This window comes from Prosopis cineraria, unplaced genomic scaffold, assembly GCF_029017545.1.
Source record: "Prosopis cineraria cultivar Desert tree isolate PC_DT_omini unplaced genomic scaffold, ASM2901754v1 PC2, whole genome shotgun sequence".
Taxonomy (NCBI): Eukaryota; Viridiplantae; Streptophyta; class Magnoliopsida; order Fabales; family Fabaceae; genus Prosopis; species Prosopis cineraria.
Window position 1 is genome coordinate 39,885,938 of NW_026555333.1, and position 20,123 is coordinate 39,906,060.

The 20,123-nt window shown below is 33.2% G+C and overlaps 2 protein-coding genes across 2 annotated transcripts; both read right to left on the minus strand.

Annotated features, from left to right (window-relative positions):
• Nucleotides 1-2,498: 2,498 nt before the first annotated feature.
• Nucleotides 2,499-7,016, minus strand: LOC129301634 (disease resistance protein RUN1-like). The gene is made up of 7 exons (XM_054940204.1): nucleotides 6,787-7,016; nucleotides 6,119-6,678; nucleotides 4,670-5,774; nucleotides 4,278-4,553; nucleotides 3,446-4,176; nucleotides 3,305-3,352; nucleotides 2,499-3,224 (listed from the first exon to the last, which is right to left on the minus strand). Exons 2-5 carry the CDS (start codon nucleotides 6,658-6,660, stop codon nucleotides 4,093-4,095), a joined length of 2,007 nt encoding a protein of 668 aa, XP_054796179.1. The 5' UTR covers nucleotides 6,661-6,678; nucleotides 6,787-7,016; the 3' UTR covers nucleotides 2,499-3,224; nucleotides 3,305-3,352; nucleotides 3,446-4,092.
• Nucleotides 2,877-3,964, minus strand: LOC129302751 (TMV resistance protein N-like). The gene is made up of 3 exons (XM_054941638.1): nucleotides 3,446-3,964; nucleotides 3,305-3,352; nucleotides 2,877-3,224 (listed from the first exon to the last, which is right to left on the minus strand). The coding sequence occupies exons 1-3, from the start codon at nucleotides 3,962-3,964 to the stop codon at nucleotides 2,877-2,879; spliced, it is 915 nt and encodes a 304-aa protein (XP_054797613.1).
• Nucleotides 7,017-20,123: the final 13,107 nt, after the last annotated feature.

Consider the following 20,123-nt stretch of genomic DNA (forward strand, 5'->3'; position numbering starts at 1 on the left):
GAGCCGAAGGGCGTACTTTCGGTATATAAAGAGCAAAGCTTGTGGAAGTTCAGACGATGTGGTACTCGAACTGCGGTGCCTAAAGAAGTCGTGCCCGGCCGAGACAACGAAGCATGAAAAAGGAGAATCAACTAGCAAGAAAGAAGGCGAAGAAGCTCGTCGCAGAAAGGATGAATCACCCGAACACAACAAATACAGAAGAGATAAAATTGAAATTTAATTTAATTGAGTTTAAAAAAAAAAGAAAAGATTAAAAAATATCCGCCACGAGCAGCCTAGTATAGTAGGATGAGGAAGTAGGTCCTGACAAAATCTTTACTTCTACAGTCTCTCTGACTTTCTCTCCCCGCTGTCTTATCAAAAATTTTACCAAAGATTTAAGTTTCTTTTTTTTTTAATAAATAAAGATCAAATTTCTCTAAAAGAAAAGTTTTTTTATAACTGGAACCTTCTAATTGATTAAGTAAATATCAGGAGGGAGGGTTGTTACTAGTTAGGCCCAAAATAATTAGAATTAGCACTAACAAGCAGTTAAACTAGTAAAAAAAAATAAATATCGAAGAGTTGACTCAGAATAAACTCAGAAATTTGCTCGCTGATCTTAAACTATGACATCTTAGATAGTTAGGCTGGCTTTTGGAGCTGGTTTCTATTGCTGTTGGCGCGAGCCGAAAACTAACTCATCTGCTAGCTTTCTTTGAAGATGTCTTGGGCCTTTTAAAGTTGTCCAAGTTGCTTGCTAGGTCTCCTCTCTTGTGTCTGTCTGGCTGTGTTCATGCTCGAGTCTCTATTTATGTTTTATGATTTATTTTGTCGAGTTCGTATGTTCGAGTCTTTTTTTTTTTTTTTCTATTGGGTCTGTGTTTTTCCACCTGATTTTATTGGGTCTGTACACTTTGTTGATTTATTTTGGGCTTGTTTTATCTTTTGTATTGAGCTTTTAGGTTTTTTTTAGGTTGTACTAGTTTTTTTTTCATTAACATGTATAAAACTTTCTTAAATTTTAAAGTAGTGACATATGACATATGATTACTTTTATTTTTCAATATTTAAAATTAATTCTCCTAATTTTTAATTCTATTTTTCAAAACCCCTTGCCATTAATTAATTGTTATTTTATTATTATAATTATTGCGATGTTATATTAATGCAATACACATCGTACATGATATGAAAAAACAAAATATTATTTCTTTTCTACGTAAAATGAAAATTTATGATTTTAACTGATCATTATTTTATAAACTTAATCAATATTAATTTTTTTATAGGATACTTATTTTCAATTTTATAAGTCATTTTCTATAAATTTTTAGTTCTTTTTTTGTTATTTTTTATTAACTAACGATTAAAGTTAATGATAGGGTACTCAGTGCATTATTTTTAAATTTAAAAAAATTATATTATATATAAATTTAGGATATTAAATATTCTTGAGCAAATAATTGAAGAAAAAAAGCCATTTAACTCTATTATTAACATGGCTGAAGCCTGGGATCTTATTTCGAAAAAAGTGAGTAGCTTGTGATAAAGCCAAAGCACAAAGGGTTATCTTCAAGTACAAAAGATATCGTTGGTCAAAAAATAAAAAGTACAGAAGACATCACAAATGTCAAAACTGGTCATTCGGATATCTCAGTATTCTCCATATGGTGAACATGTGCGCGTAGTTACTAGCTTGGTCAAGCACATCTCAATATTCTCCAACGGCTAGCACGTTTTTGCCTCTAGCAATAATATTTTCAGAATCAGATTGAATGTTAAATTAAAAATGTTAATAGTTGTTGGTTTGTTTAGCTCAATCAATTAGATTCATAGTCGAACCAAAAAATATAACAATTAAATTAAAAAAATATAATAATATAAATATAAAAAATAAATATAAAATTATTACATATATAACTTGAAAATAAAGCTAAATATTCTAAGTTAATTATGAGTTAATAAGCTTCATAACACAATATAACATCAAATGATTCAACATCAATTCTCACAACATATATCCCTATATTAATTTAGATTTTTTGGACTTGAATATTTATTCAGGTTAAGGTATATAAGAAAATAAAAATGATTTATTAAAAAAGGTGCCAAAAAAAGTGAAAACAAAAGTATTATTTTGATATATGTTTAAAATTAGAACAAAATGCACAAACAAAATTCATTTTCACCTTCTTAGAGTGTTTGAAAAGTGAAGGAGGTTTTTTTTAGGGTTAAAATTGAAACAAAGTGAAAAAAAATTGATCCATTTGATTTTCATAAAATTGCTCCGAATCACAATTTTTTAATGGTTCTCGATCTAACCATTAGTTCAGAGCAACCCAATCCAATTTAAAAGCTAAAACAGTTTTGTGGTTCAAACCGTGCCGAAACAAAGACTAGCTGGTGATCCAACAAGTTAGACCATCCGATCTGGTTTAATTTTGAAATCATTGTCTGCTATTGAATTTGTAGTGGGGTGTCACATAGTTTTAACTGCAAATCAAATAGCTAAAGAATGGAATAAATAAATTATGACTAATAAAAATAAAAAATGAAAATAAGAAGCATCTCTCAGACTGTAATTACATTGTAGACATGAGTAGAGAAAGATTAATTAAAATTGCGTTTCAAAAGAGAAGATAAGGTAGCACATACAATAAATATTAATATTTCTTCAAGTCAAGAAATAAGTTGATAATGTATATGAGGATAAATAGCTCGTAGAAGAACCAACCCCTCCTTCAGCTAATGACTTGTTGAAAATCATTTGTGGTGTTTTCCATCTCTTCTTCACAAAGCGCTCGCCATCCACATCTCAACTGTAGGAGCTTAGAATATTCACAGTTCACGTTAAGTTTGATGTGAAGGCAATTGTTATTTCCTCTCAAGTGTCGTCAACATGTTTTATCATTGAAATCCAAAAGCATTATGAAGAGACGAGGCCGCCATGCAAAGTCAAGTGAAATATCATTTGCCCACTCTTTGCAAATATAATAATCTTGAGGAGCTCTACAACTCCAAGAAATGACAAGTTTATCAAAGGTCATCCCAATGGCTCTTATTTCCAAGCACACAGCAAGTCCAGACCATTTACTTGCACGAAAATTGGGAGGTATGTCCACCACGAATACATATTCCGCAGCGCCCTCAGACGTAGAAATAGGAACTTGGTTTGGAAACCATGATGGTATTTCAAATCTCGGAATTGTTGCGAGAAAATCTACCTCAGGTACGTATGCTGACTGCAAGACCATTGAACTTTCATGAACAGTATAGGTACAGCAAAAGTGAGAACAAGTTACTGAGACAGAGACCAACAAACCTGAATGGGCTGAACCACTCTCTTCTCATAGTTAGTTTGAAGGCGATACTAAAACAAAGGAAGTGATCACGTTATATGTATTTAGTGAAAAGAAAATGATACATAAATTAATCGATATATAGATCATAGTGATCAACATACCTCATGATCAAGTGATGAAACTAGATTCCACATTGCATCATATGATAGAGGTTCCATTGACGCACAACCGGTTGCATATAAGTGCATTAACCTTGGTGGCAGCTTTGGTAGAGACTTGAGCCTTTTGCAGTTATTCAAATAAAGGTGAAGTAGTTGAAAAAGATTAGAGAAGCAACCAGTGGGTAAATTGGCAAAACCATTTCCTTCCAGACGTAGAGTGATTAATGATGACAAACCACCTAAATCTTCAGGAATTGATCCCTCATTAATGCCACAGTGGCTCAAGTCTAACCCAGTTAATGATGTTAGATTAAAGCCAGACATTTGAAGAACAAGATATCTGCAGCCCCTCAAATTCAAATCTCCAAGACCAGTCAAGAATCTAAATGATTCTGGAAGTCTGGTTATAGAAGTCTTCCTGGCATCAAGCACTGACAGTTTTTTCATGCATTCCCCGAACTCTGGAAGCACTGAAAGTTTACGACACCAGTAAAGATCTAACTCTATCAAGGAGTTCATTTCCAATTTTTTCGGAAGGATTTCAAGACTTATGCAACACGACAAGTTCAATTCAACAAGCTTTTTCAACTCTCCAAGTGAATGATGAACTGCAACAAGAGATGAGCACCCTTCCAGAATTAATTTTTCTAAATTGGAATTTCTGAGAAATCTGGGGTTTCAACCAAATCTTTGGAATTGCTTAGATCAATAAACTTCAACGTCTTCATAAGCTGATCAAATGAATCAAAATGTAGGAGAATTAGTTCTCACAACAATTGAATCAATATCAACACAGATATGTAAGAAAACAATGGGGCATGAAGTGTCTCACCTGCATGCCATTCCAAAGTTTTATTTTACTAAAAGGTATTTGAATGTCAACAAGTTTGTCCATCTGATTTCCAATTGGAAGAGTTTCTAGAGGATATGACCTCCATCGAATGACCTTTAATGCACTAGAAAAGCATTTTAGACCACGGGGAAATTTCAATTCACTTGATATGATGAGTAACCTGAGATTACACATCTTTGAGAAGGCTTCCTGATGTACTTCTATTTCTCCATCTAGGTTATAAGGCAAAGCAATAGCTTGTATTGCTCCAGATCCCTGGAAAAATGTTAATTACAAGAAGAAAAACATGAACAATGGTTTCAAAGCAAAGCGGACCAAAGGCATTAGAATTATTACAATAACATATGAGCGTTTAGAAATAAGGTACCCACCTCATCATTTTTCAACACTTCACTGACGTCTTCTAGGTTCCACAACCTGCTTCGTCCATGAACCTGACCAGGAGATTCTTGAAAAACAATACTCCTAGCTAATTCTTGAAATAAATCATGCACCTCTAAAATGGTTTCTCCATTCAATATTTTCTTTTCAATCAATAGGGCTCTTTCAATCAAAATATTTATTCCAATTGTCGGATGAAGATCACAACTTTTCAAAATTTGGGTTACTTCATTTCTTTTCCATCCGTTGAAGAAACAAGCAATATCTAAGAATATTGTCTTTTCCTCATCATTTAATCCATTATAACTTACTTTTAGAATTTGAAAGATATCATCATTTGGAATTTGTTTCATCCTCTCTAAAGTTTCTTCCCACTCAAGGAGACTTCTTCCACAAAGAAAAGAACCCAAAACATTAAGTGCTAAAGGAAGACCTGTTGTATATTCAACCACAAATTTAGACAAGACAAAATAATCATCTTCAGGATGATTTTTCTTGAATGCCTTCCTGGAAAAGAGTTGAAGAGATTCATCTTTTCCCATGGTTTTGACCTCGTATATTCCATGCACTCCGTGTGATTTCAACAAGTGCGAATCTCTAGTTGTTATAATTACTCTACTACCTGCACCGAACCACTTTGGACTTTCGGCCAAATTCTCTAATTGACTTGCATGGTTTACATCATCGAGGACAAGGAGAAGCTTTTTATTCCGAAAATGGTTTCCTAGATGAGTGAACATACAAGAATGCTTCCCACGTATGTTTTCCCTTGTGCTGAGATGTAAAAGCAGTTCACTTTTCAGACTATCTAGGCCTTTTCTTTCTGAAATTTCCCTGACATTAGCAAGGAAGCAAAACATTTCAAATTGGCCAAAGATTCTTTCAAAAACAACTCTAGCAAGAGTTGTCTTGCCAATACCGCCCATACCCCAGATCCCTACAAAACGAACATCGTCCACCTCTATCTCTAGTAGTGAATTTATCTCAACCATCCTCGAGTCAATTCCAACTAAATTATCATGATAAGATGGCAATTTAGAACATAAATTGTTCCGTACTGCTTCAACAACTTTTTGGATAACTTCTGTTTCATGCCTAATGAAAAAAAAAAAAAAAGCTTGCATGAGCATATGAATTATAGTCCTTCACCAAAAAATAAAATATGAATTATAGTCACAGCAAAATTTAGAAACAATAAGAAAATATGACTGTTGACAAAAGTATTTTTCACTAAAACAAAGAAAACAGCTTTTTTATATAATAAATATTGATACTGATGCTGATAATGACAAGAATATTATAATCAATGTTAATTTTGGATTGAGCTGGGGTTTTAACATTTACATAGACTTGAGACCAATCTTCAATTTTAGATGTAACTTTTGGGTTCATTGCATTACATATACATTATTTCAAAAAGGAAAAAAGAAAAAACTTACCGACCCCTGGAGTCCCAGCCTGACAAGTAGCTAACTTGTGATAAGGCATACCTCCATTTCTCAACCTTGTCTTTGCTTTTTCTGAATCTCTTTCCATGTTTGGCTAAAGCTTCTCCAAAACTTTTTCTTTGATGTCTTACATCAGATGGATCTACATCATAAAAGACTGGAAAAACTTGTCGACCAAATTTTTTTCGACATTCAAGAATCTCTTGAAGTTCATCCAAACACCATGTAGAATTTGCATAATTTTCAGAGAGAACAACAACCGCGCAAAGAGAATCCTCAATTGCTTGAAGGAGTTGTTGTTTAATAACTTCTCCTCTATCTAGTCCTTCATCATCTCTAAAAGCTCTGATGCCACTTCTTTTGAAAGCATGATGCAAGTGATCTGTGAAATTCAAGCGAACGTCTTTTCCTGCAAAACTCAAGAAAACATCGAACTTCCATGTCGGAGTTGAACTAGAAGCACTTGAAGAGCTTGGGGAAGATTCTTCACCGAGGCCATAAGATCTATCTTGCCGTCGATTCCTTCGAATCATGTGTCCAGATATAGTAATCTGCAACAATATCATCATATAAGTATGAGTACTTGGCAATGAAAAGGAAAAGGAATGAGCTAAGAAATCAAAACTAGTGGTAAGCATTACAAGTTGTGGAGGACCTACAGATATGCAATGAATTAGATGCTGTACTATTGTTGCAGGGCGATCTTTCTCTCTGTTGAGCTCGATTCTGTGATCTGAAAGTCAACCACCCTCTAAAGAGAAATATAAGAAATATTAATGGACAAAGGGATAAAGAGACCTCCCAACAATCATTGCATGAGTGCCAATAATTTCCGTCAAGCTTGACAGGCTATTTTGAATGAACCCCACACCAACGGGCCTATGAAAACTTTGTCCTGAGAAATTTGAGCTAAACCAATCGAGTCCAAGTTGGAAAGGTTAACGATTCATTAATTATTTTATCTTTCGGGAGTATCATATTAAATGGATCAAACTACAAAGGTTTAATTAAAATAAAATAAGGGGTAAATGAGTATCAAAAACCATACATTTTTGCACAATAAAAATTTTGGTTCATAAACTCTTAAAATATGTGAAAACTCTTTTTAACTTTTATATTTTCAAGTATCTAAAACCTTGTCATTAAGTTAAAAAAAAAACGGCTATTATTTTCTGTAATTGTAGGGTTCAGTCACACACTGATGTGACATTTATTTTGACTTTTAAAAATAATGGCTGTTTTTTCTAACTTAATGGTAAGATTTCAGACACTCGAAATTTAAAAGTTAAGAGAATTTTTTTGCACATTTTAAAAGTTTAGATTTTAAAATGCTATTCATACAATAGTTTAGGGTTTATGATATTCATTAACTCTAAAATAAATTATAGACATCTGATTTAAAATTGGAGAAAACTGCAAGGAATTTGAAGATTAATTTTTTCTTTTTAATATATAATACGTGTTAAATTAGTATTAATTAAAATTTTTGAGACTTGGTTCATTTTTTAGTCAGAGTAAATTATTATTAGTTTACGCTATTTCCACTCACATAGAGTGTACTGAGAATTGAGAACGACATAATAAAATTTCGTAAAAACATAGAAAACTGAAAAGAATAAAAGCACCTTCCAGTTCCAAAGTGGGGAGGTGGAAACTGGAAAGCATCCAATGCATTATTGATCATTCCCTTGCTTTGACTGCAATTTTGTCTCTGCTCCAAATTTAATATTATTTTTGGCCGGCAATAATAAAAGATTAAATATTTAATCCCCATAATTTGTACCAATTTTGAAAGTGCTCCCGATTCCACACAATTTACACAGTCTGCTGACCGTGTCTCCATTACCAATGAATTAAGCAGGTGGCATCAGTTTAAAAGTTTTTTTTATATAAATATAAGATAGCAATAGAAATCAAGAATTGAAATCTTTTTTGGCCACCAGCGGGCCAGAGCTCTGGCACCCGGTCTGGCAGGGTGATCCGACCATCGACATCAGAGCTCTAGCTGCCAATGAGAGTGGGGGAATTTTTTTAAAAAATAAAGTATATTTTTATTTTTTCATATTAAAATTTAATATTAAAATTTAATTAAATTTTAATCTTGCTGAGTAAATTTGGAATCATTCGATTCTTTTTTGTAAATAAAATGCTTCAGAGATCCTTATCTGTGATTTTCCCATCTTTTTTTTTATTGTGTAACGATGTCTCCGAGTAGGTTTGGAGCCCAAATTAATCAAATCATATATATACCTATCAAAACCTCGAGCAGGTCCCTAATCTCCGACCTCCTCCTTGATCTGGTCTGTCGTTTGGTTTCAGATTTCATGTGGGATGAGAAGGGAAGGCCGAGAGATGTTGTGATGTGTGATTGATGGGTTAAGTGAAAAGCTCACTAATTTTCTATTTCAAAACGAAGATGTAAGATTAAAAATATTAATCTATAAATCTTTATAATTTTTCTCGATTTTAAATTGAATCTTATAATTTATTTTATTTTAATCATACACTTGTAGTTTGATAGATCAATGAATGATTAAAACTTTGAAGGTTAAAATTATTAATGAATGATTAACTTAAAAAAACACTTTTAAAATTTATAGAAATATTGATTTAAAACTCTTGGCGAAAAAAGAAAAAAATAAAATTTGATTTAATATAATGTTTATATTTTTATTAATTTTTTTATGAAAATTCCATATCTATAAAAGTTACTATTTACAGGACATAACCTAATATATAAATTTAAAGTTATAAAAATTATATAATTAATTTTAAAATTATATAATCTTTTAAAACATCTAGGCATCGTTTCGATCATAGTGCAAAGAGGAGATCGGATACAGTTAGTGACTTAGTGGGTTTTCGAAGCTTCCTTGCACCCTGTTAAAGCATGCATCCTTGGACCGTGAGGATTTTCCAAGACATATTATTGGTTTAACTTTTATAATGGGTGCTACAGCATTTGTTTTTTTTTTTTTTTAACATAGCACATAGAGCTATTTACTCTTGGATACTAAATTGTTTTTTTATGAGTCTTTCACATTTTGGTATCTTAAAATGGTTTTGATCCACCTTTTTGTTAGTACTTGAATTCTTTTCAAGTTCTTCTTTTAAGCTTGAACCTTGAGAATAAGATTCATTTTATCGGGAGAGGTTATGTTATGAATGAGCCTAATAGATAAAATGAGCCTAAAACCTTATTAAATAGGCTTGAGTCCATTGTAGAAATCAGAGAATGGGAATGACAAATAAAAGCTGCAAAGAGTTTTACCAAAAAAAAAAAAAAAAGCTGCAAAGAGCAATGGAAAGGGCATCTAGAAACTTGTGAACAGTCTTCCTTCTGATTCTGCTTCTCTTCTCTCTAAACCTTATGTTCTGTTTCTTTCTTCTCACTATGAACTCTACTGTTAATGCTTTTATTTGGCTATAATTGGCTTTAAATAAATATACATGTTGTTTTAAGCTTGTTGGCTATTGAATATTTCCTTTTGAGCTTTGTTGTTCCTTTAGTCATTTTTGTAATTTTTGTCTATCAGAACCAGTGATTGTGACAGACACTGAAAAGGAATTATAAAGTGATTAGTGATGAATCATACTTTTTCCCTCTGAGAAACAACATTTGTGACTTCAAATAAATCAAACATGATACACAAGTTTAGTAGAAATCAACCGGCCCGGGGGGGGGGAATGGAATGAGGATGTGAAAAGGCACCCCCTCGATCACTTTGAAAAAAATTATAAGGTATGTAAATTTTATAACTTCACCTCTTTATTCTTAAAATTTTACATCCTTTGAATTATATCAAAAGAAAAATTTATATACAAGTCTCATTCAACACAATTAATTACTCCAAGATCTATTACAATTAAGTTTAGGAGAATGACAACACATATTATTATTTTCTTAAGCTCAATTGATAGTAATTAATTATGTTGAGCATGACATTAAAATAATTCTCCCAATAAAAAATAGGATTAAGATGCATTTTTATTTTCAAATTATTTTTTGAAGAACACTCAAAGCCCTAAATTTTTTATTGTAGCAATTTTGCTTTTAAAATAATTAAAACATAGAATAGTCCTTGATATTAAATATCCCAATGTTGCTGTTAAAAAATGTTAATTGGGATTTAAATTTCACCAAAAATTCTATTAGTCATGCCAAACAAATGGTTTAAAATACTGAATATTTTTTGAAGAATAATTCAAGAATAAAAATATATCTTAACTTAAATACTTGCAAGCGATCTTTGAGTTGAATGGGACAAGTGAAGTGAATGAAGCAATTGAGAGAAATATTTACAAGCTAGGACTGGGAAGAGACGGCATGAGCACGTGACAACAATTAAAAAATTATTTTTAAAAATTTGACAAGCTTGTTTAATCTATCAATTTTGTTGGCTAGGTTAATCCAACCCATTTAATATCATGGGCTTGCCTTTTCAACTGAGCTTGCCACCTTTGGCAGTTTAACAAACTAGCTTGTTGGGTTGAGCTTGTTTTTCTGACTTTGTCTTGACTTAGCCTATTTAAAAAAAGAAAAAAAGTTAGGCTTAGATTTACAACCAAGTCTATTGAAGTAAATAGGTTAGACCTAATCAACAGGAGCTGGTCTGAGTGATAAGCAACTCAGTTTCACTTAAATAGGATCTCAAATTCAAGCCTTATGTATGTAAAAAATTTTCATTGGGAGACTCACCCACCAAAACTAAGTGTACAACGTGAGTCGAATCCAAATGTAGTTAGGGCAAAGCTTTGATAAACTGGTTGGGCAACCAAAAAAAAAAAAGAAGGTTAGACCTATATACTTAAAGTCTTGTTTGCAAACCTATTAAGTTTACTTGTTTATATTTTTATATTATATATAAGTGTCGTGATATATTAATTAAAACAAATGGATAGAATATATTTCAAAGAGCTTTCTAATAAGTCTTTTTGTAATAGCTAGCATCAATGACAATTAATTTTTTCAAACTTATTTTATCAGTTGAAAAGTTTATTAACCTTCGGAGATAAATGACTATAATGATTTAGACAATGACTATTTTTTATTTCAACAGATGACAAAAAAAGCTAAGCCAGTAGCAACTAATTTTTCCAACTTTTTATTTTATCAGATTACAAATTCATTGATTTTAGAATTGAATGATTGTGAACACCATATTTTGTCCGGGCATTTTTTTTAATTTAATAAAATAATAATAAATAGTGAAAAAATATAAAAAAATAAAATTTAATCCTTTTTTAGGATTATATTTTCAAAAAATAAAAATCTTGTTTAAATCTTTTAAGATCTCTTTCTAAATTATCCCAATCACTCAAAAATATTGAGAGTTAACCTTTGAGAGTTAAATTTCTCTCCTTAAATCTTTTTTTTTTCATTTAAAAAAATACATACATGTGTGTGTGTGTGTTAATTTAATCTAAAAAAATTATTAAAAGCAAAAAAAAAAGGCTGGATGAAACACAACCCTTGTCCAGCTCACGTACACACACTTTCAGCACACACACAGGGATAGGAAATCACACACAAAAAAAAAAAACTAAAGGAACAGATACAGCCACAGCCCAAAAGAGATGAAGACGACGTGCACGAAAGAAGAAGAAAGCCAAAGACACACAAAAAGACATAGAAACGCAGAAGGAGAACCAAACTGCCACCAGCCGAAACATGCATGCATGCAACAGATAGAGAACGAACCTTTACCTCTGAAAAAGAGAGCGGAGAGCAGGCGAAAAACTGGACACACAAACACGGCCATCAGAACACACGAACACATGAAGAAACCTAAGCTGCAGATGCCGAAAGAACCTGAGACACTCGGTTAAGCACATTACGTAGAGAGCAGAAGGAACACACGAACACAGTAATGCAGAGAGAGACAGCAGACACAAAATGCAGAAGAAGCAGAAACACAAAATCATAGATTGCAGAAAAAGCTTCATAGAGAAAAATGCAGCAAGCAACCAGATACACTTTCTGCCAACAGAAGAAAAAAAACAGAGCCAGAGAAGCAAAAGCTGGATATGCATGTTACAGTACATGAAAAAAACAGAAAAAGTGCACACAAAACACAAAAGGAGACAGAGCAACAAGCACACATGAAAACACAGTGATAGAAAGGCAAAACACATTGCCACGCACGCATGGGAAGAACGCTATAAAAACAGAGCAAAAAAAAAGAGTAGAGCGGAGAAGAAAAGAGAAAGAGAGAAACAGAGAAGGAAAAGACAGAAGGGGACTGAGAAGAGAAAAGAGAGAGAGACTGAAGGAGTTTAAAAAAACAGAGGCTGGAAAAAAGAAGAGACAGTACTGAGAAGAGAAGAGAAAGAGAGCACTGAGATGGTTGAATTTTTCTGATAAAAAATAGAGACTATGAGAGGAAAGGAAGAGATCGAAATCAGGGAAGGAAATTGCTAAAAACAAATCTAAAGGTTATGGGTCAAGAAACGGTGAGACAGATTCAGGATATTGAAAGGGAAAAGATGCACTACACAGGAAGAGGAGACTAAGCCAAGAAGGAGAGAGTTTTCTAAGGAAAAGATTGAGAGAGAACGCTGAGAACGAAGAACTGAGGCTGAAAAGAAAAAAAAGGACAGAAGTGGTGAGACAGATTTGGTACGTGCCACACACACAGGTTCTTGCTTCTGAATTTGAATTGCACATGTTTAGTGTCAGTTTGTTTTTTTTAAAAATAATAAATAAATTTCATTGTTTAGATATCTGTCCCACATTTTTCAGTTTTCAAATGAAAATCAATGTGATTGAATGTGATTGTCATTTTTTTAAATGAAAAAAGAGTGTGAAAAAAAAAGTCTGAGATTATAAATAATAATTTTTGCTTGCTATTATAACTAAGTTTAATTTAATTTTAGGTATAATCTCATTTCAAATAATGAAAGAATTAGTACAATTATTAAGCAGGGTCTTTAAATATGTTTTTAGCATGAAGGGGCATATTAATATGTATAGGCATGATTTTTTTATCTCCATTAGTCCTAAGGCCCTTCACTTGTCAATAATATTATTACACTCATATCGTATGGCACTTTTCATCATGATTACATGTATAATTTTAATTATTATGATGAGCTTATTTTATAAAAGGTTGAGGGGAGAGAATGCAACTCTTACCTAAATAAAAAAAAAAGAGATGAATAAGAGGAGATTTCTTTCTAATTATTTACTTGTCGTGTGAGATTTTTAGAATTTCTGCAAGCATTTAAAATAATCTCATACGGTGTAAATTAATAAGATTTCGCAGGTATAGAGATTCAATTTATATAAAGTACTCAAGGGTTTCAATGACCGACCATAAAAATTAACTATCATTTTATAATTTAAATAATTTATTTAAGTTCTATGTAAGATTACAAGAATTTTCTTAGGGACTTAAATTAATCACATTATCGTGTAGGATAATAAGTTCTCGTAGATATAGTGATTATCAAATTTTTATAATAAATAAATGATTTTTGTAAATAATCATATAATATACAATTTAAGAAACTTAATTAACCAAATTAATGTATTTAAATTGTAACCATATTTATCGATCATTTTAATCATGTGAGATTTTTGAATCTCCGTAGGCTTCTAAGATCATCGTATTATCGTATGAGTTAATAAGACTCTGCAGATATAACGATTTAGTTTTTAAAATATATATATATATATATATACATATATATATATATATTATATAATTAATTAAATTAATTAATTAAATTGCTAAATTCCTTTATCTTGTGAGATTTTAGAACCTCCGCAGATATTTAGGATAATCATATTACCGTATAAGTTAATAAGACTTTGTAGGTATGTTGATTAAAATTCTTCAAAACATGTATCTACATGCTAAAAAAATTATTATTAACACTTAAAAATATACACAATAATATAAATAAATAAATTAAATGGCCAAACTCTTTTATCGTGTGAGATTTCAGAATCTCCACAGATATTTAGAGTAATTGCATTGCTGTATAAACCAATAAGGTTTTGCAGGTACTGTAATTAAATCCTCAATCATAAAATATAAAAATAATAATAATAATTTTAAACCTTTTTCTTTTCTTTAATTTGAAATTCAAAAATGAAGAAAATAATTAAAATTAAATTACCTTTTGCAATTTAAAACACATATATTAAAATTTCAGAAATTGTTTTATTGTAAAATGGTGAATTATTTCTAATTAATTTCTATACAAAAAAAATATTTTCACCAACAAACTTTTAAGCCCGAATTACGTGGACTTTGATCCCCATCACAGGGTACGTAGGCCTCAGAGTCAGATTCTGAGTCAAGTCCGTCCTTCCTCTTAAATAAATAAACATTTCTCACTTAATTCTTATCATTTTTATCAAACACATGAATACAAAAGGGATAATTAAAATAATTATAAAACCATATTAAAAAAAAGTACAACGAACTTCAGGTAACCGTTCTGATGAACAGGTGTTGTGGGATGCCTAATACCTTCCCTACACTCAACCGACTCCCGAATCTATTCTCTGATTTCGCAGACCACTCTTATCCTCCATTAATCGGTTTCCCGAGATTTACCTCAAAATCTTGGTGGCGACTCCTCGTTTGATCCAGTTCCAGCCGCGAAGGCCGAGACCTCCGCTCGCGCGCTGTTCGCGTCGCATTTTTTTGGGTGCGACAGTTGGTGACTCCACTGGGGACGTTAGAGAGTCAAGCCTCTAAGTCTGTTGTGCTCAAAATATAATATGGTTTACCTTTATTATCCCTTTAAATTTATGTGTCTCTTGTTTCTTCCGCTTTTCCCCTTTTCTCTTTCCTTTTCTATTTTATAACATGTTTTTAAGGTAGATAACATGCGGAATAAACCTTAAGATAGATAACTTTTATTTATACATATATTTGTTTCTCTGTTTGATCTGATTAAAAGTTAAAGGTTGGGTAGCATATGAGAATAAGATAACATGCTTGTATGCTCTCAACACACACTATACACTTACACAATTTGACACATACATATTTTGGGCCCTATACCCGGGTTTGTGAGTACCATAGGTTAGTAAAGGTTAGTAATGGTTTCCCTGTAGAGTTTTTGAACTCTCGGAGGTTACCATGAATACCTTACCTAAGCTGTTACTTGCTTAATAAATTTAGTCCCTGTAGAGCTTATGTTCTCGGAGGGTTAAAATTATTAAGTAAGGTCTTCACCTTCGGGTGAAGGCATCTTGGGAGCCTTTTAGGAATATACATCTACTCGTGAATTACACGTTTAGACAAAAGGTAGTAGCCAACCATTATAGTGAACACCCGATTATGAACTTAAGTCTCCCTGAATAGGACACAGAATAAGAGTATTGATCTTTTATTGCATCACTGTCATAGCATGTCATCATAAAATATTCGCAATTTTTTTTAAAAAAACTGGAAATTAAATAATTTCTCTTATTATTGATTTATTTCGCTTTTAAAGTCAGGACTTTAGTCATGTATCAGTTTTAGCTATACATAGGCTAATTTGTCCCTTTCTCCCTATGAGGCAATAAGCACATTGAGGAGAGAAGGGATTTTCTCCTTACATATCTATCACCAAAATCATTTTTTTTTCAAAAAAATAAGGTTATAAGGCTAAACCTCTCAACGTTAATCATGTAGGGGATTTAAGCCTCTTGTCGATTAATCGTTTACTCCATCTCCCTAGGATGTAATAAGTGTCTGGAGGGGAGGATTTTTTTTTTAAAAAAGGGAGCCAAATAGCTTGCTAAAATTATGAAAATTGCATATTATTAACCTTTGTTTTGATTAACAGGAATCGTGAGTTATCCGAAATCTTTGTGAAATTGGCATAAGGGATAAATGGCACTCGAAGGTAGTACAAATCTAAATCACACTGGAAAGTTATATCAGGGAAAAGGGATCAAATTATCTATAAAAGTTGAGCCGCTGGAAACCTCAATTGAATTGAGCCGTCATATCAAAGGGAGGATTATGCAAGATTTTAAAAGGAAATATGGAAATATCTTGGATCTTCTGTCAGTCACAATACATAATGATGCAATAATGGAATTAAGCCAATATTGGGATGCCTCGTTAAGGTGTTTCACATTTCAAGACTTCCAAATGGCACCGACTTTGGAAGAATATGGAGAAATTTTGAGAATGCCCCTTAAAGAGAATATGACAGTATATCTTTATCCTGGGTATTTACCATCTCAAGGTACGATAGCGAAAATTTTAGAAATCCCTAAGGAAAAAGTACGAATAGTTTGCCCAGGACAAGCATAGGGAATCTCACGCTTTGATGTAGAAGCCCACCTGAAAGTTTTGGCAGAAAAAGAGGCTTGGGTTATGTTTTGCAGAGTCTTTGCCTTGTGCATATATGGAATAATCTTGTTTCCATCATCAATTGGCATAATTGATTTAGGAGCCATTAGTGTATTCCAAATGGTGGAATACCATAACGTGAATCCGATACCAGCAATCTTGGTAGAAATGTACTTGACCTTAACTCAATGTCATAATAAAAGGAAAGGAAAGGTCAATTGTTGTATTGCGTTACTAGATTTATGGATGCTTGGCCACCTTTATGGAAAGACGCTTCCTTTCAGAAAGAAGAATTACTCAGACAGTAATCCACTCATGTCTTTTAAGGGTCAATTCGTGATTGACAGAATGAACTACACGGATTGGAAAAGAACCTTCTTGGAACTTAAAGAAAGTTCCATCTTATGGAAACTAGACTGGTGGTGAAAAGAGGAGGTTATTTACCATTATAGTGACTTTCCGAATGTGCCTTTAATGGGACCCAGAGGGTGTATCAACTATAACCCTTCCTTAGCATTAAGGCAACTGGCCTATAAGCAAAATGTTCCTTCTAAGAAAGAGGTGTAGGAGTTATACTTTTTACATAAGAAGGATGGAATAAAGTTATCAAACCAGAATGTCAAAGAAGTATAGCAAAAGATAGGGTACAAAGGGAAGATTAAGCTAGGGATACATGTAGTAAACTCAAGTCTAGAATACACTACTTGGTTGAAGAGTATGATTCAAGGAGAAAATCCTTTATTCCATCCTCAAAATCCCTTATTAGGCAATGGCTTGAAAGAGATTAATGGGCAACTGGTTGAATGCTTGAAGATGAAGGAAAATGAGTTACAAGAGCTTGCTAGCTCAGACTCCAAGAATAAGGAAGAATTGGAAAAATACCAAAATGAATGCATTGAGTTACGGAGGAAGCTAACAAAGGAAAGAGAAGGGCATAACCTTGAAGAAACACCTGAGACTAAGAAATTGAAAAAGGAAAACACCAAACTGAAAAGGGAAGTGCAAACTAGTGACAATAAAGTTCAAAAGTACTAAAGCAAGACTTGTCAAAATAGTCAGGAAAAATGATGCATTGAAGAAGGAATTACAAGACATTAGGCCTATCGAGGAGATGCAGCAAGAAATCAATACGCTCATAAGACAATTGGAAAGGAAGGTGAATGAACTAACCAGGGTAAGAGGAAGTGCAGCTGAGACAACATAGAACTTTGTTCAGAGGCTTAATCAACAAAATGAAGTCTTAAAAGCATGAAAATCACTTTGCCTTAATCAAACAGAAGAAACCAAAGAGTGGATGTTAAAATGTAGGCAAATAATTGATTTGGCTAACGACAAAATTCTAAAATTTGCAAGAGCATTTAAGCAAGCTGAAGGCATGGTTCTCCCTGGAGGAACTCCATTAGAGATTGTTGAATTCTTCCATTTGTGCAATGAAATTGTAAAAGAACTCAATAGCATGATAAAGTTCTAAATCTGTATTAACATTTGAACCATTGTATGAGGATCCATATGACGCTTTGTGATTGTGAAATTGTTGATTGATTTGTACTACCATCATTTTCTTAAAACCTTGAATTTCAATAGGATCTAATGTCCTTCTAATTCAATGGTCAACTTTAAATCCCCTATGAAATAATAAATTTTTGGAGGAATTTAAAGGGTGTCAGTGTCGTGAAACCCTTATGTCTACACAATGCTGGATATCTTACGAAACAAACGTAAAGGTAAAACTTATTAAAATTAATTATTATGTTACATAGGTAAGCCACCATTGCGCCTCGAAAGAAAAACTCGGCTGATCAGATTCCCGCTACTCGTACATATAACACATGATCGCGTAGTCGTGCAATGGAAAATTCAAACATGAATGAGTCAGCAGCCTTAAATGATCGAATGTCTGCAGTGGAGTCTAAAATGGCTGAAATAAGTGACATGATGAAATTGCTAACAGAGGCTTTAAAAGGAAGGAGTGATGATAATCCACTACAGAATACCGTAGCAGATGAGAACGCAGCTAATAGAACAATTGAGCCAAACAGAAGATCAGATCCTAAAGTACCCACGCCAGAGAAACAAGATTCTGGGATAGGGGCCTTTAACATACCGGATGGTCCTGGGGAAGATCATGCCTACATGTTTCAAATCCCACAAGTGCTACATAAAGAGAAGGAGTTGAAAGAAGAACTTGGAGAGATGAAAGATCAATTGAAGGCTCTTCAAGGATTGAACACGTGGGGTTCCTTAGACTTGAAAGAATTATGTTTGACCCCAGAAATTGATGTTCCCAAGAAATTCAAGATGCCAAACTTCGATAAATATGATGGCACAAGTAACCCAATTTATCATTCGAGGGCCTATTGCACAAAGATGTCTATATGGTCACAAGATGAGAAGTTTCTGATAAACTTCTTTTCCGAAAGCTTAACTGGAGCTGCATTGACTTGGTACATGCAACTAGACCAAACCAAGATTAAAAGATGGAAAGACCTTGTGGATGTTTTCATGAGACAATACAAGTTCAATCTTGATACTGCTCCGACCAGAGAACAATTGAAAGCAATGACCAAGAAATCATCAGAATCATTCAAAGAATATGCTCAAAGATGGAGAATAGTGGCTTCGCAAGTGCAACCTCCAATGGTTAATTTCGAACTTTGCTCGTACTTCATTCGTGCATTGCCTAAGCCATTTTACCAACACATGATAGGAACACATGTCACTGATTTTGCTGATTTAATGGTAATTGGAGAAAGGATCGACACAGACATACGAGAGGGGAAGATAGCCACTTCTCAAGCTGAAAGTAGTTCATGAAAGAACTATGACCAAAAAAAGAAAAAAGGAAATGTGAACTATATTCAGCCCGTAAGACAAGCAGCTACCAGTTCTCAAGTCCCTTATCAAATAGAGGGAAGGAATCAAAGACAGCAATAATTTGGATTCAAGTTTAACAAGCACGGGCAGGACGCAGAGAGGAGAAATATCCAATCCAGGGATAGTCGCCCATGGCCCAATTTTAGATTAACAAATGCTAAATTGTACCATAAACTTTTGACAGCCCAATTATTAGGTCCACGACCTTATAAGCCTCTTGGTCCGCCTTACCCAGCGTGGTATAATCCAAATGCTATTTGTGAGTACCACATGAGTGCACCTGGACACTCAATAGAAGACTGTGTGACGTTGAAAAGGAATGTGCTAGACCTGGTTGACTCTAATCATATCCAGCTCAAAGAAGAGGGAAGCTCTACCATTACCACTGATCCACTTTCAAATCATGAAAAACGAGTCAATGCTATTGAAGAAGAGGATGCAGGTTTCAAAAGCTCTACAACGATCGAGATGCCTATGAATGAGCTTTATGCTCACTTAAAGGAGTATGGATATATGCAAGAAATGCTCCTCACAGATAATATTAAGGATCAAATGCCTGGATACTGTGAATATCATCAGGAGAAAATGGCCATGATATAGAAAGTTGTGAAGAGTTTAAAGAAGCTGTTAGAAAAATGATGGTGTTAGGGATTGTGTCTGTAAAGAAGGGAGACACTAAAGTGTGCATGGTAGAGAAAAAGTGTATTGAGCTTGTCATTAATTCAAGCCCAAAAGAGCAAGTCCAGGCAGTCTCTTTTGTGATCAACAAAGCCTCTGTAGATCTTACACCTCACGCAAGACAACCAACATTAACC

Excerpts from the sequence above, each read along its gene's own strand:
- LOC129302751 (XM_054941638.1), bottom strand. The coding sequence starts at position 3,964 with ATGAACTCCTTGATAGAGTTAGATCTTTACTGGTGTCGTAAACTTTCA. Across the intron at positions 3,353-3,445 it reads TTTCATCACTTGATCATGAG|TATCGCCTTCAAACTAACTA; the intron begins GTATGTTGATCA and ends CCTTTGTTTTAG. Across the intron at positions 3,225-3,304 it reads GAGTGGTTCAGCCCATTCAG|TCAGCATACGTACCTGAGGT; the intron begins GTTTGTTGGTCT and ends ATGGTCTTGCAG.
- LOC129301634 (XM_054940204.1), bottom strand. The coding sequence starts at position 6,660 with ATGATTCGAAGGAATCGACGGCAAGATAGATCTTATGGCCTCGGTGAA. Across the intron at positions 5,775-6,118 it reads GGCTGGGACTCCAGGGGTCG|GCATGAAACAGAAGTTATCC; the intron begins GTAAGTTTTTTC and ends TTTTTTCATTAG. Across the intron at positions 4,554-4,669 it reads AAGTGTTGAAAAATGATGAG|GGATCTGGAGCAATACAAGC; the intron begins GTGGGTACCTTA and ends ACATTTTTCCAG.